Source organism: Haliotis asinina, chromosome 2, assembly GCF_037392515.1.
Source record: "Haliotis asinina isolate JCU_RB_2024 chromosome 2, JCU_Hal_asi_v2, whole genome shotgun sequence".
NCBI classification, from domain to species: Eukaryota; Metazoa; Mollusca; class Gastropoda; order Lepetellida; family Haliotidae; genus Haliotis; species Haliotis asinina.
Window position 1 is genome coordinate 74,273,243 of NC_090281.1, and position 13,961 is coordinate 74,287,203.

Sequence of the window (13,961 nt, forward strand, 5' to 3'; positions counted from 1 at the left end):
TAAAAGTGTACTGTTTGAAGCATGTTGATAACTGTGGAAACAGAGGCTGCAAGTAATCTAAGACAAGCTCTCCTAATCCATGAAGGCATTGGATGAGGCCTCCATAAAATTACGTTTCTTATTTCATCACATCCTTAAACAGATTTGGTAGGTTGGGTTTATGGGGGTTTAATTTTACCCTTTTTCCTTTGAAAAACAATATCTACAAGATGATATCTACAGGACGTGAGAGACAGATTGCAGAGATCACTCTTTTTCAGCAATTCACTTAAATAATTTTCCCCTAATGCCGAAAAGCATCTGTTTATATGAATACTAAAAATACTATATTATGATTGTGATAATATCTGTAGTGCAACATATGTTATATCTGGATTACACTTTCAATAAAGCTTTCAGTTAAATACAAATTATAGTACTTTCGTTGTGTTGACTCAGTCACTTTGACTTCCACTAAAAGGTTGGAGTTTGACTCTGAGTCCCAGATAGTGCTGAACACAACAACAATATTACAACTTTGCCAAGAAAGTGTAATCCCAAATATAACACATATTACACTTGACCACTTTCTACATGGCATTGTGTACTAACACCTATAGAGCAATTCAAATCCAGAAAAAGTTTAAGTCAAAGGGAGTTAGGGTCACTGAAAACCCCAAACACACACATATATTACATATTTTGGCCTGAGCACATAGTACTGGGGGCGACACAGGAACAAATCTCTCCTAAACAGCTGTACTGGAGACAGCTGCAGCGTTAACCCTCAGCGAACTATCGTGCAGCAACTGGTTATGCATTTATAGTTCCAGTTTTTGTGGTGTTTTTTCTGTTCTCCAGGAAAGTACTTATCTGAGAAAGGAATTCCTAGTTCTTGGACTAGCTTCATCCTTGGTGGACTCTCTGACCCTGTGTCACATTACAAATGTAAAATGCCCCGTATCAGCTGATTATGTAGGGCAATAAAGCCATCCTTAATGGATGTATACCTGCTGGAAGGATATTTCTGTTCACCACGGTTTTGGATGCTCTATGTAACTTACACGTATTATTCACTATACCATATAAACATGCAAATAATTATTTCAGATTCTATCAGTTATCTTTACAGGAGCTTTGATTTATTTGGAACAATGCAGTCCTTTAAGGTCATACCACTTATTGTCTCAAATTGAAATTCTTTTTGTGTGTGGCGTGGCGTGGCGTGGCGTGGCGTGGCGTGGCGTGGCGTGGGTGAACACTATCTACTATACTGAACCATTTAACTTCTTTTACATAGGTCATCAACTAATATTTGCACAAGTGAAAACTTGTGAAAATGTCACGAGGTCAACACTCCTGTGGAGTTTTTGCAGGGTTACTATGACGTACTTTATTTGCCTAACCAATGACAATTGTTCGCGATAAAGATTTTTTCAAGAACTACTATAACATCCGTAACTGGTAGATACAATGTGGTATGATCAAAGATATCATGCAATAACAGGCAGCAATAGCTGCAGCACCAGCACTGCTGGCTAGAGCAACATCTGGGACTGTATCTTCTGCTCCAAATATGCTGAAGCATCCATACCACTGCTTCCATGTGTATACTGGGGTACATTCCATGGAAAGACTTTATTTTCCTAGTTGTCTCTGTTTCCCCTAGCCCCAATAGGCCAAGATCTACAGTGTCAACACTGGGTGATTAACAGGCTAGTGCTATTCCCGTCCTACCACAGGGGAATCTCCACACTCTCCCAACCCAGGAACTGCTGTAGAAATATGACTGCAATGCTTATACTTGTGATCCACCTATATCAAATAAGTTCAGTTCACTTCGGCAGCACAAGCATAACCATGGCCAAAAGTGTTTTTTATTTACATTTAGGTGACAAGATATTTGACATTGCAGCCAGTAACCCTGGTCTTTTGGGCTCTTTACAAATCATGTTGTAATCACAAAATTACATTTGTAATTGTTTTTGGCAGGAAAGTTCACAAAGGGTCACAAGATGCTTAACAATGCAGCCTGTTACCAATTTTAAGTAGTTCACATTTTCAACTAGTCTTTTATTTCAACAATGAATTTCATTTATAATATATAGTTTAGCTTAGCTCATGATAGGTGCTTTGTATTTTTCCTCAATAACAGGTTGTCAATCTCAATGGGCACATTGTATTATCAATGCCAACTCTCTTGGGATCATACACCTCTAGATTGGAAGTGGACTGTCAATTCTTGTTAAATAACCTTACTTCTTTTCTTTAATACAGAATCAACTGTCTTTGTTAATGTCGATGTTTTGGAATCTATATGCACTGTTCATCATTGATCCCAGATTACTAAATGAATCTATGTACTGAATACAAATATGGCAAAAACTGTTTCATAGGATGAAATGGTGCTGATATGTAAACATTTCAAATCAGTTCAAACCTCTTTTTAATCCACAAAAGGTAGCAGTATTGAATTACCCAACACAGAATGAGTCAGAGGTCAGTCTCCTGTCACTAGCTTTATATATCCCAACCAATGTGACAAGGAAACCCAGCAACTCCCACCACTACCTCTGCCACTGAAGAAATGGCCTGACCGGAACCTATAAACCATCCAGGAAAACAAGCCTCCATTCTCCTGGGACAGTATCAGGTGGGGACCCAGCAGTGTCATGTTCTCACACACTATGCTGAACTCTGTGTAACACTGTACAACAAAGGCTATAATGCCACACTACCCTGGTGTATATGCACACAGCAGAGACCCTAGACTAAAATGTATTGATATGCAGAAACAATCATATATCCTTGAACAGAATACATACTGGTTATAAAAAAATTGCGTAAATGAGTTGTGTTTGGTTTGGGGGTGTCCAAATTAATTTTTAAAAGGTTCATATCAATCTGGTGGCGAGATGATGAAATACTTTTAACGGGAAAGAATTTGGGGGACGTCTTCAAGGTGTCAATACGGTAAAAGTATTACAGTGTCACCAGACCCTTTCATGTTTGTCATTCATCAGTTATCATTTCATAACATAGATATATGATCTTCTCTGAGGCCCTTTCAATAGCTTTGTGTTTCATTCTTTACCAAATATCAGTTTTCTTTCTTTACCTACTGTAAGTTGTCCTTCCTTACCAAAAATGAGTTTTCTTTCTCTACCAAATATCAGTTTGCCTTCTTTACCAATATTGGTTTTCTTTCCAAAACCTAGTTCTTGGCAACTGAGTGGCACAGTGGCATAGTGTACTGCCTAAGCATGTCACATTCAACCATTAACACATTACACAGCTGAACCCAGCACTGACAGGCAGCTGTACAGTAAATATGACACGACCACAAGCCAGTGATCAATCCATGCGATTGATTCTACACCTTATGTATTTACTTCATAACAATTGCCGATGGGAGCCTTTGTGTTTGATTAAACTCAGCTGTTACCCAAAGATGGTGAATAATATCATTGTGGACATGTTTCATTGACAGATTACTAATACATACCATATTTCATTTTACACAAAGGTTACCTGTAAAATACATTCAACAAATTCAAATTCAGTGATTACAGATTGTGTATTTGATGAAGTCTGAACTCTCGTGACCCCGATTCCAAACCATCCATGTCAAGTCTGACACATCCAGTTTACACTTACAATGACAGATGTACACATTACAGAATTCACTGCTTATATTCATGATGGTTAGGATCTGCACCCTTTGACAATCGCATGAAATTCATAAGGTATGATTTATGGCTCAGGTGATCTTGTCATCACTACAAATGACGAAGTAATGTTTTGCTTCGCTGTCATCATGTCCAAATATTTAAGAGGCACTAACAAAATCAAAATGGTGTTTGTTACAGGATTCATTAATCATAATAAATATTAACTGGACCTTCCTTGTTATCCTTGATGGAAAAAGCGCAACATCCGCTGACATCCAATGACAAACAGGGACAATTTCTTGCAAAAAATGAATGAATCACCATAATTTCTTTCCAGTGATTCATTCAAGTTTGCAAACATACTTCAATCTAGATTTCAAACATTACGCCTATATTTATTTATATTTCTTAAGCCTAAAGCAAAGCTAATCTTGATAACACACGTGACATACATTGGGACCTACAAACACAACTGCAGTGAACCCATCTTGTACCTGATAGGACCTGATGCTCTGTAGTTGGTTATGAAACAGTGAGAAGATAACTTACTTGAGCCCCCATCGCTGGAAAGCATACATCACCATTTGTTCTGTATGCAGAAGGGAGAAACGGAGTGGTTAGTCATAACAACACACAGCTCAACTCTTTCCAAGAATATTAAACTATATCCATGTTCTTCATCTTCTCGAAAAACTGATCTCTACGGCCATCAAGAAAGTTCACGTCTACTAATCCCATGATATTCTCTGACAGGTAACAATCCTGCGTCTGCTCCACAAACGAAAGGAGGGAAACTGTCTCCCTGAAGTTCTCGAACTCTCAGGCAGGGTCTGTGACAGAAGTGAACACTGGTTGTTGCTGTAGAGTTAGGTAACTGATACCACTGCTAATCCCGGCTTGCAAGTCAACTACTACCAGTGACATCCATGTTACTGCATCAGAGACAGAAGGAGCAGGGCAACATGCTACCTGGGAGAGACCATCAGGTGCATGGGGGAGACAGGTGAACAGACTGATCCAATTACATATTCAGAAATTGATACCTGGCTGCTAAAGATATGTCGTTTTCCCCAAAGCTAATAATCACCCCTGGTGACTAATATGTGGTGGAGTGTTCGTGAAAGGACCGATGCACTGTTTAAGGTTTACCCACAGCAGGCACCCAACACCCCTCCAAACAAACGTGGCACGTTGTGAGAAAAGAAAGTGTTTGCTCTGCTGCTTGTATCAGAAGGGGAGGTTGAGATAGACTTTCCAATTACTCTGACAAACTGACAAACTTGTGAATGTTGTCACAGGCCAATCAGGCAGCCACTTAGCCTGGCTGGAAACTCCTGCACCACAACATGAGGGGGTGAGCTGGGTGATGTACTGTAATCTAAATAAAGATTATGACAGTATCTTGGATGTAGTGCTAGTGAGAGCAGCTGGTTAAAGCAATGGTTGTGTCATATTTACATAGCCAATGTATCAACATCAGCGACCAGCCGACACACACCCCATCCTGCTCACGTTATTGCCCTTGACTACATGCTCAATATTTCCTTATTACATCTCACAAACTCAGCCCCTCCCTACTCAACATCAACTCTCCCTATCTCACACATGCCACCACCTCTGGGCTTGCTGTTCTCTTTACAATCAGAGAGATAGTGTTACATTTGCAGCAATCCAGCAGGATTTGCCTCCCTTGACACAGGGTATGTAGTTCTCTAAGTGTTTTGTCTAGTCTGTCTCACACTTCTTAAACTACATTATTTTCCTTCCTGCTCAGCCTTTTCTGTGATGCCCACATGGGTACAATGTGTGAAGCCCATTTTCTGGTGTCCCACGCCGTGATATTGCTGGAATATTGCTAAAAGCGGCGTAAAACTAAACTCACTCACTCATTTTCTGTGATGCTAAAGCCATTAATGAAGCAAGTCTAGATTTACTCAAGCTCAAGATTCTGAATCTGTCATCTCACTCAAGCTCATTTGCATATAAAATGGGATCATTTGTTACAATCTGAATTATATATACTCAGACTCTAAACATCTATGCTTCTTGGTCAGACCCATGAAGGTCCCAGGGTAGAATAGGCCTTCAGCAAAGCATGCTTGCGACTGTGCTTGTTGTAAGAGGCGACTAATGGGATCGGGTGGTCAGACTCGCTGACTTGCTTGATGCATGTCTTCAGTTCCCGATTGCGCAGATCGATGCTCATGTTGTTGATCACTTTATTGTCTTGTCCAGACTCAATTATTTACAGAACGCTGCCATATAGCTGGAATATTGCCGAGTGCGGCGTAAAACTAAGCTCACTCACTAAGACATTTAGTCCCAGAAAAAGAGATATCTTATTTACAAATATATCTATTAATATAAGTTCTATAAAAGTGTTACCTTCAGATAAGCCAACCTGTTTCTATAGAATGTTTTTTGGGTTTGTCAAAATTTGGCTCATCTGCAATTATATATGATGCATCAACTGCCAATAAAATCATGAATGACATCAGGAATCATCTAAATTTCAAGGATCTAAGAACTGTGGCTATTCAAGACTTAACCTTGATGATTTCTAAAATTCATTCTTTAGAGTCTGGGAAGTTTGTTAAATCCAAGACAATAAGAATGAGACAACAAGCATGTCTAATAAGGGCACCACTGGTACACTGATCAGCAGGTACTTGGAGCTAAGGGTACTTGGTGGGCACATGTCATCGGTTCCCAATTGCACAGATCGATGCTCATGTTGTTGATCACTGGATTGTCTGGTCCAGACTCAACAGACCGGTTACAGACCGCTGCCATATAACTGGAATATTACTGATTGCGGCATAAAACTAAACTCACTCACTCACTCACTATTGGTTCCTATTAGGTCTCTGTCCAATGTGGAACATTTAGAAATATTTCCCATGCTTTAGCAAAGGACAATTTTCACAAAGGAAATACAGTTTTATGTGACCATCAACAGAAAAGCATATAGACTCTAACCCAGGTCCAACCCAAAGTCATACTGACTGGAGAGCACTATGACGTCAAGGTATGACGCCATTCTGCTATTTACATGTCATAGTATTGTTGACATAACGTTACTGGTTTGTAGTGAAAATGAAATTACTTTTCTTGACATAACGGACATGTTTTGGTTTGCAGCAGCTCTTTTTTGGTAATTACATAATAAAACAATTATAGACTGATGAATTCGATCCATACCAGTTTTCATTTCACCACGAACTGCAATATAGCCACAGACTTTGTCCTCAGTCATTATCATTTTTCACAGGTCCATAAAAACAGGTATTGACCTCATCACCAATCTATAATTGTATATTGTTCTACACCATCATACATGTGATACTATATACTAAACTATACTCATGGAAGCAAAGTACTTTGAGTTAAATTCTGGAAATAAATAGAGGAACACTTGTATTTTTATGTGTTCCCTTAATCATTTCTATGAGTATAATAGAAAGAATGGAGAGGACCTTAAGAATTCTTTAACCACACCATCATGTTTGCACAGTTAAAAGTTGCTGTATGTTCATTTACTTCATCACTGAATCTGGTTAATTCAATAAACTCAAGAGTTTCTCAAACTACACTACATCATTCTAACATATGTTCCATTACAGAGGAAACTGAATGGCAAATTAACACTGGCATGTCAAATACAACGCTCATGACCATTTCTGACCAGAAACATTTACCACTTAGTTGCCGCCCCAGTCAAATAAAATCATGATAGATAAGGAAAATCAAGGATTCAAACACAGGACAAGCAGGTTAGGACTGGCACCTATAGCCTACCCAAGTGTATCATTTTTCCCCTGCTGTATATTTTTAATAACTACTGATATATAACTGACTGCATAAAGAACACAATTAGGTGCATATTTATTTGTAAAAATGCATTATGTTTATCTGTTCGAAAAATACTTTAGTTATTAGTTTAGAATTCTAGTTTTATGAAACAGATAAAGTGGACATTTATGATGTGTGCTCAGCAAATGGGCATAATCATTGGCTAAACCATTCATCAGTGTTTGAAAATAACTAAACCTACTTACCCATCATGCACTTCTTCCTCTTCTTCTTTGGTCAAAAGATCTGGGGGAGGGGGAGGTAACTCTTCACCATCAGAAGTGATCTCTGAGTCTGTAATTTTCGGTGGTGATGGTGGAGGTATGTCTGACAGAGTTCTCTCCCTTGAATTCTTGGATGCTGGAGCTGTGGCCTGCTGGACTGGAGCTGAGTTTTCCTTGTTGCTCTCCTCAACCAAGCTTCGGATGTCTACCCCAGCATGCTCCTTCAAAGGTGATGTTGCTTCCTGAGCTATCAAGGGATCTCGTTTTATTGTTGTTGGGTAGTTGATTGTTGTTTTTGTGTACTGAATAGACATTGGCTGAGCTGACATCCTTCGTCTTGATTCCATTCGCAGTTTCTCGATGTAAGCATCTTCTCTTGGAGAATTTTCAAACTGTCGTTTCAAGTCACCAAAGTCCCTCTTTGACCTATCAATGTTTTCATCATCTTTCTGCAAGAGGTCTTGATCAACAGCTGCTGGTCGTTTACTAAGCACGCGGCCCTCAGAGTGCCGTCTGTAGTTTCTAGGTGGCAAGGCAGGTGGCTGTTCAACTGGACTTGGTGACCGTGGTGGTGGGGGAGGAGGTGGTCGCCGAGTGGAGAACAAATTCTGATATGTTGGTGATGCAGTTAGACCAGAATCCATGCTAGCACTGAAACAAAGAAACACAACCATCAACAAATATAATCACTTGTCTGCCTGATAGACTTACAAATACTCAGCATGAGTTTATAGGGCTGAAAAATAACGAATGGATAATTGTTGACACACGATCTGTAAAGAACGATCACGATGAAATGATCAATAAAGGTTAGTGGTTTGGCTGAAGTACCTAATTTATCATTTTGATGTGTCATTGATAGTTAGGACCTCGGCTAATCTTTGAGATCTGCTGAACTATTCTGCATCATTACAATTTGTGGACCTTGTGAAAGTGTGTGAGTATTTTGAGTTGTGATCTATTTAATAATGTCCAGACCAGCAGCAGTTCCTGGAGACCAGTTCTTCCCAGGAAGGTCCATGTGAAATATTAATAACAATAATGAGTTCAGTGAAATAAGATAGTCTAATACAATAAAATAGTGAAGATATCTTTTTCATTCTTTTAGAACTTAACACGTTAAACAAAATAAGTTTTAAAATTATTTACACCAAACACAATATCATAAGAGCCAGGAGACTATTTATTTTCAGACCTGATAGTGCAGCCATCTGATTGTAACATCATTCTAATCAGACTTTTCAGATTACAATTTTAGTTTTCACGTTGAAATAATTACATACAATTACCCACAATTCAATCAATAAAACACTGACTTTGAATTTAAATACTGTAGTTGTTGAATAATGATACAAAGGTCATTGACCACACGTCTCAGATGAAACATCAAGAAAATTCTGAAAGCACTCATAAAATAACAGTTCTAAGACAAAGGGACACAACTCTATCAGACCTGAGACTCCCTCACCTGTACCCAACATCCCAAGGTATTTCCAGGCTACACATGACTGGCAGTTAGTCACGCACACTGGTGTAATTTCTACTGGATGGATGGCCTCAGCTGACAGTAGAAACTTATACTGAGACACAGAGAAGTCATACTGACTCTCGGTTCAGCACCCTGGCTGCTTGTGATTCAGCAAGGAAACAGGTGGTACGCCTGTATCCTGTTAAATGACATCATCTTCGTCTTTGATGTAAACGTGTAGGTGGACTAGCACATTAGGCTTTTCACATCCTACACCACTTATAGTTGTTAAATAGGTCATAAGAGACAAACCCGTGACCCACATTCATTCAGGAACTGGGTTGGTGTGTATAATTATCAGCCACTGTGAAATAATGTGGCCAAAGTCCAAATATATACTATAGAACATGTTTCTACAAGTATTAAATGGCACCTGTTGATAAACTTAATGCTATAAAAAGAGGATGGCAAATATATTTTTTTTACCCTTAGTGAGAGATAATTTGTGATAATTTAAGGTAAAAAACCTTGATACAGATCACCATGAATATTGATAACTTCCTCACATAATTTCTATCAAATACTGACATATATCACCATGAATAATCTTCTCACACAATTTCTCATGAATACTTCCTCAAGATCATCATCAATATTGGTCAAGTTCTCATATAATTTCTCACTATTACTGACATACATCACCATGAATATTGATAAAGTTCTCACATATTTTCTCAGTTTCAGGATTTAGAGTGGACAATAGTCAAAACAATTTAACATAAGAGTCCTAATCTAAGACCATTTTTTGATGGATGGAACAAGTATGTTCATCTCTCATATTTGACAAACTTAGCACTCTCTTATACTGAGCAGTCTACTTTTCTGAGCACTAACCAGTCCACACACCTGTCAAATCCGTAATCCCCTTTGACGGACACTAATTGACCCCATTAGGCTATCCGCACTCACCGTTCTCTGTGACTGTGTTAATGGCAACAAATCAACATGTTTGACCGCAGCTCGAGAAGCTTGTACACACTCTTCACTAGAAAGTTACACCACTTCCAAAATACTGAGATTGTTATTTCTAAGCCAGTATCACAAACTGGGAGCAAGGAAAACAAAGACTATGGCTTCACAATTCAATACCAAAGTTTTGACATTTGCCCTATTCTACATGTTAGTAAGTATATTTATTAAGTAGCATGTAAAATAGTTCAGGTTTCAATCACATTTCATGATATTCTTCCACCTTTAAGGCTGGGGACAATTAAAATACACTTTACACAGTGCATCACACTTTGCCTTCAGTGAGCCAAGTTTTTGACAACCAAACCTGTTAATAAGATAAGGTATGATAAGATATTTTACTGCATGATGTTCCATTAAGGATCAGTGGCAATATTCTATAAACTACAAATGTAAAGGTAAAACGTTATATAAATATATGTAGATGATCCTTATCATAACAGTTAGAAGGTATATGCCATGTAATATCCAGGATAGATCTTGAGTAACCCTTGCTTGTCATAAGAGGTGACTAATGAGATCAGGTGGTCAGAGTGCGTAGATCAATGCTCATGCTGTTGATCACTAGATTGTCTGGTCCAAACTCATTTATTTACAGACTGATGCCATATAGACATTAAACAGCCCAGTCAGGATAACAATGTGCTCACAACATGGACAAAATAAGGAAGGTCAAATCTTATATATTTACTCAGTGATTTTTTAGTTAAAATATACCCCGGTAGTTAAAATGGTGTAAAACAATACACATGTCACAGAATGAGGTCTATCGTGCTGTCATGACACAAAAATATCCAACTGACAAGACCAGTATTTTTTTTATATTTTACAAATTAATTCATAATGTGGAAAACCACATGTGACCATATTTTCATACAAAACCATTATTACAAAAATGCTGTTAACAAATATCAAATGTCAGGAAGAATAGAGTATATCGTCAAAAATACTTTACCTGCTCTCTTATTTGCTCAGCATGTCCACATTGTCAATCATTCAAATGACCACTTGAAACTGCCTAAGCTATGACAATCACTCAGTCGGTCAGCCAATAGTATTGTTGCCCTTGATAAGGTCTGACGGACATATCGCAACAACAAAGGCTGTGTAATTCATGAGACATGTATCTTGAGTGGATCTTAGTTGAACTGACACTCATACAGCCAGCAATATTTGCCTGATAGAGTTGATGACCTTTGGTCAAGTGACACATGGATAATGCCTGTCAGTGGCAATGACATTCTGTAAAATCAACCCAAACTGTAGTCAGCATGTGAAAAACTTCAGTCCATTCAGTGCAAACGAACGAAAGTTGAACGAGTGATTAATCGTCACTTCATGCAGTATTCAAGTATATGGCATGACTTCTCAGTTTATTGGTCTCAGACATGCTCAAGGGATGTAACCCTGCACAGCGAACTGCAGTAGCTTTATGACTGCACCACCAGTGAGCAGTGAGTGAGCAAGTGAGTATGGTTTTTACACCAGTTTTAGCAACACTCCAACAATACCGTGGAGGGGAACACTAGAAAAGGGCTGAACATACTGAACCCATGAGAGGAATCAAACCTGGGTGATAAGCGTGATGAGCAGACACTTTAACCACAAGGCTACCTCACTGCCAGGACTATCAATTAATTCACAACTCACTGTCCGATCATGAATGAATATGAAACCAATCATACCCCCACAGTCAGCAATATTTCAGAGTACTATAATCAGTCAGCATAAGCAACAATCTGTATCTAGTTCGGAACACACATACATCAGTCATTACATGAAAGATGACCATCCAATCCTCATTCAAGTTCATACAATAAGCAAGGAACCTTTTCAGACCTGTGGGGAGGCCAATGTATGTAATATTTGTCATTGTGAAGTAGTGCCCCTTTCCTCCTGACCAACAGCCAAGATAGTAATATTCATCATTGTCAAGCAGTGCCCTTGCCTACAGATGTAAGTACAATTCATAATGGTGAAGCAGTGCCCAAGGCCTCTAACCAACAGCCAATCAAAGCATTATTTATCATGGTGAAGCAGTACCCCTTGCCTCCAGACCACTAGCCAAAGGTGGTTGTTGAACCTGACACTTACCAAGAAGGAGTGCAAGCTAAAATACACCTGACAATTAACAGATGACTTAGACAAACCCTGAGGTCAATGTCTGGCATACACTCAAACCACCTGGATAACTGGCATACCTCACTCCACTTAAAGCAGGTGCTTGACTCTATACATATGGAGTCAGTTGAAGGCAATTACAAAATGATACAGTTAAATTGACCTTGAAGGTACCAGAATCGACAGGCATTACTGCCTAAAATTGATGAAATATGAACATATTGTCTAGTCCCCAAGAACACTTACCAGACTGAGAGTATATGAGCTTTAATCACCTTGCTGCTGATCATCCAGTAAAGAAAGCAAACAAATTATTGGTCTAAGGTCAAGTTGAGGTTAGCAGCTGCACATCCATGTTGTTTCTTTCCATTATCACCTTCAAGCCAAGGTGCAACAACAAACAAAATGTACAGCACCACTTCACCCCCTCAGATATCCAAAATTTAAATCTCGATGACCTATGAAAATTTGATATCTGATAGAGCAATGATTTTTACATCAAACAGTGCAAAAATGGCTAAAAAAGTGTCATGGCTGTTATCAGTCTAATTTAGCACAAATTACCATGGCACTAACATTTCTTCGTGAAATGGACCAGAGAGTCATTAGCAAGGCTTAGAAGAGTATTGACTTTCTATGTTTGAAAGTTTGAAAGTTTCATTACAAACTTGACTGTTCTATACAGTTGATTGCTATGTCATATCTATCTACCATACATGCAACATTTAGCCCTCTGTTGCATCTAGCGACCCATTGGCCATTTTCTTGACCACATCTGAAGGTTCTGAGTCTTCTCTGGTGCCCATGCAATATGAAAGCAGAAAGCTAACTGAAAGTCTGTATTTTTTGCGTATTACAGATAAGCTTTACACAAAACCTATCATATGTGCAACATGGGCATGTAAGTTCCAAGTTAATTTCCAGTAAAGTGTCACTTTCAGCAATCAAATTTCTGTCTCTGATACCTGATCCCTTACAAATTTTACACATTGTGAAGTAATGAGTAGGCACCTCCATTCTCTTTCTTGAAGTGCTTACTAAGGTGTGACAACCATTTATAAGCTTAATTCAAAAGGCAACACTGTCTAGCCACACATGCATAAATCTTAATACATCTACAGTCAATCAAAAGGAACATTAACCTTGAAAACTACAGGACTCAAATCAAGAGTTACCTCCCCTTGAAATATATCATATCATACACTACTGCTACCAGAATAAAATTACCCTTCATGTTCTATTTATGTTTAACCATCAATCTTTAGTTTAAACACACACACAATGAGCTAAAGTCTCAACTATTTAGTCAACAGGAAACATCAGAAGGGAGGACTTAAACATTTTCATTCACAACCCTTGCTTGACTATGAATCATAGTGGCCATGCACAAAATACAAGCATGTTCCTATGCAAGGTGCATAGAAACTAACATTAAATCAGCTACCTCTGCACCAGCACAAAAGTTTCATCTCAATACATCCTCTTGTGAACATGCCTTACACTTCATTGATAAATGTAAACAAATTTCAAGTTGATTTGATTCTCAAAATACCATCTGAATGAACATACAGAGTATATAAACAATTTCTTGCCCAGAATGAGAGCTGACTGGTATTT

General features: G+C 38.5%; 1 protein-coding gene across 3 annotated transcripts in view; it reads right to left on the reverse strand.

Annotated features, from left to right (window-relative positions):
* Positions 1–13,961, reverse strand: part of LOC137274300 (serine-rich adhesin for platelets-like) — a 192,464-nt gene that overhangs the window by 26,609 nt on the left and 151,894 nt on the right. For all 3 annotated transcript variants that reach the window (XM_067807435.1, XM_067807436.1, XM_067807437.1), the window contains one exon: positions 7,709–8,377. In XM_067807435.1, the coding sequence (XP_067663536.1) occupies positions 7,709–8,377 (669 nt within the window). The remainder of the gene's footprint in view (positions 1–7,708; positions 8,378–13,961) is intronic.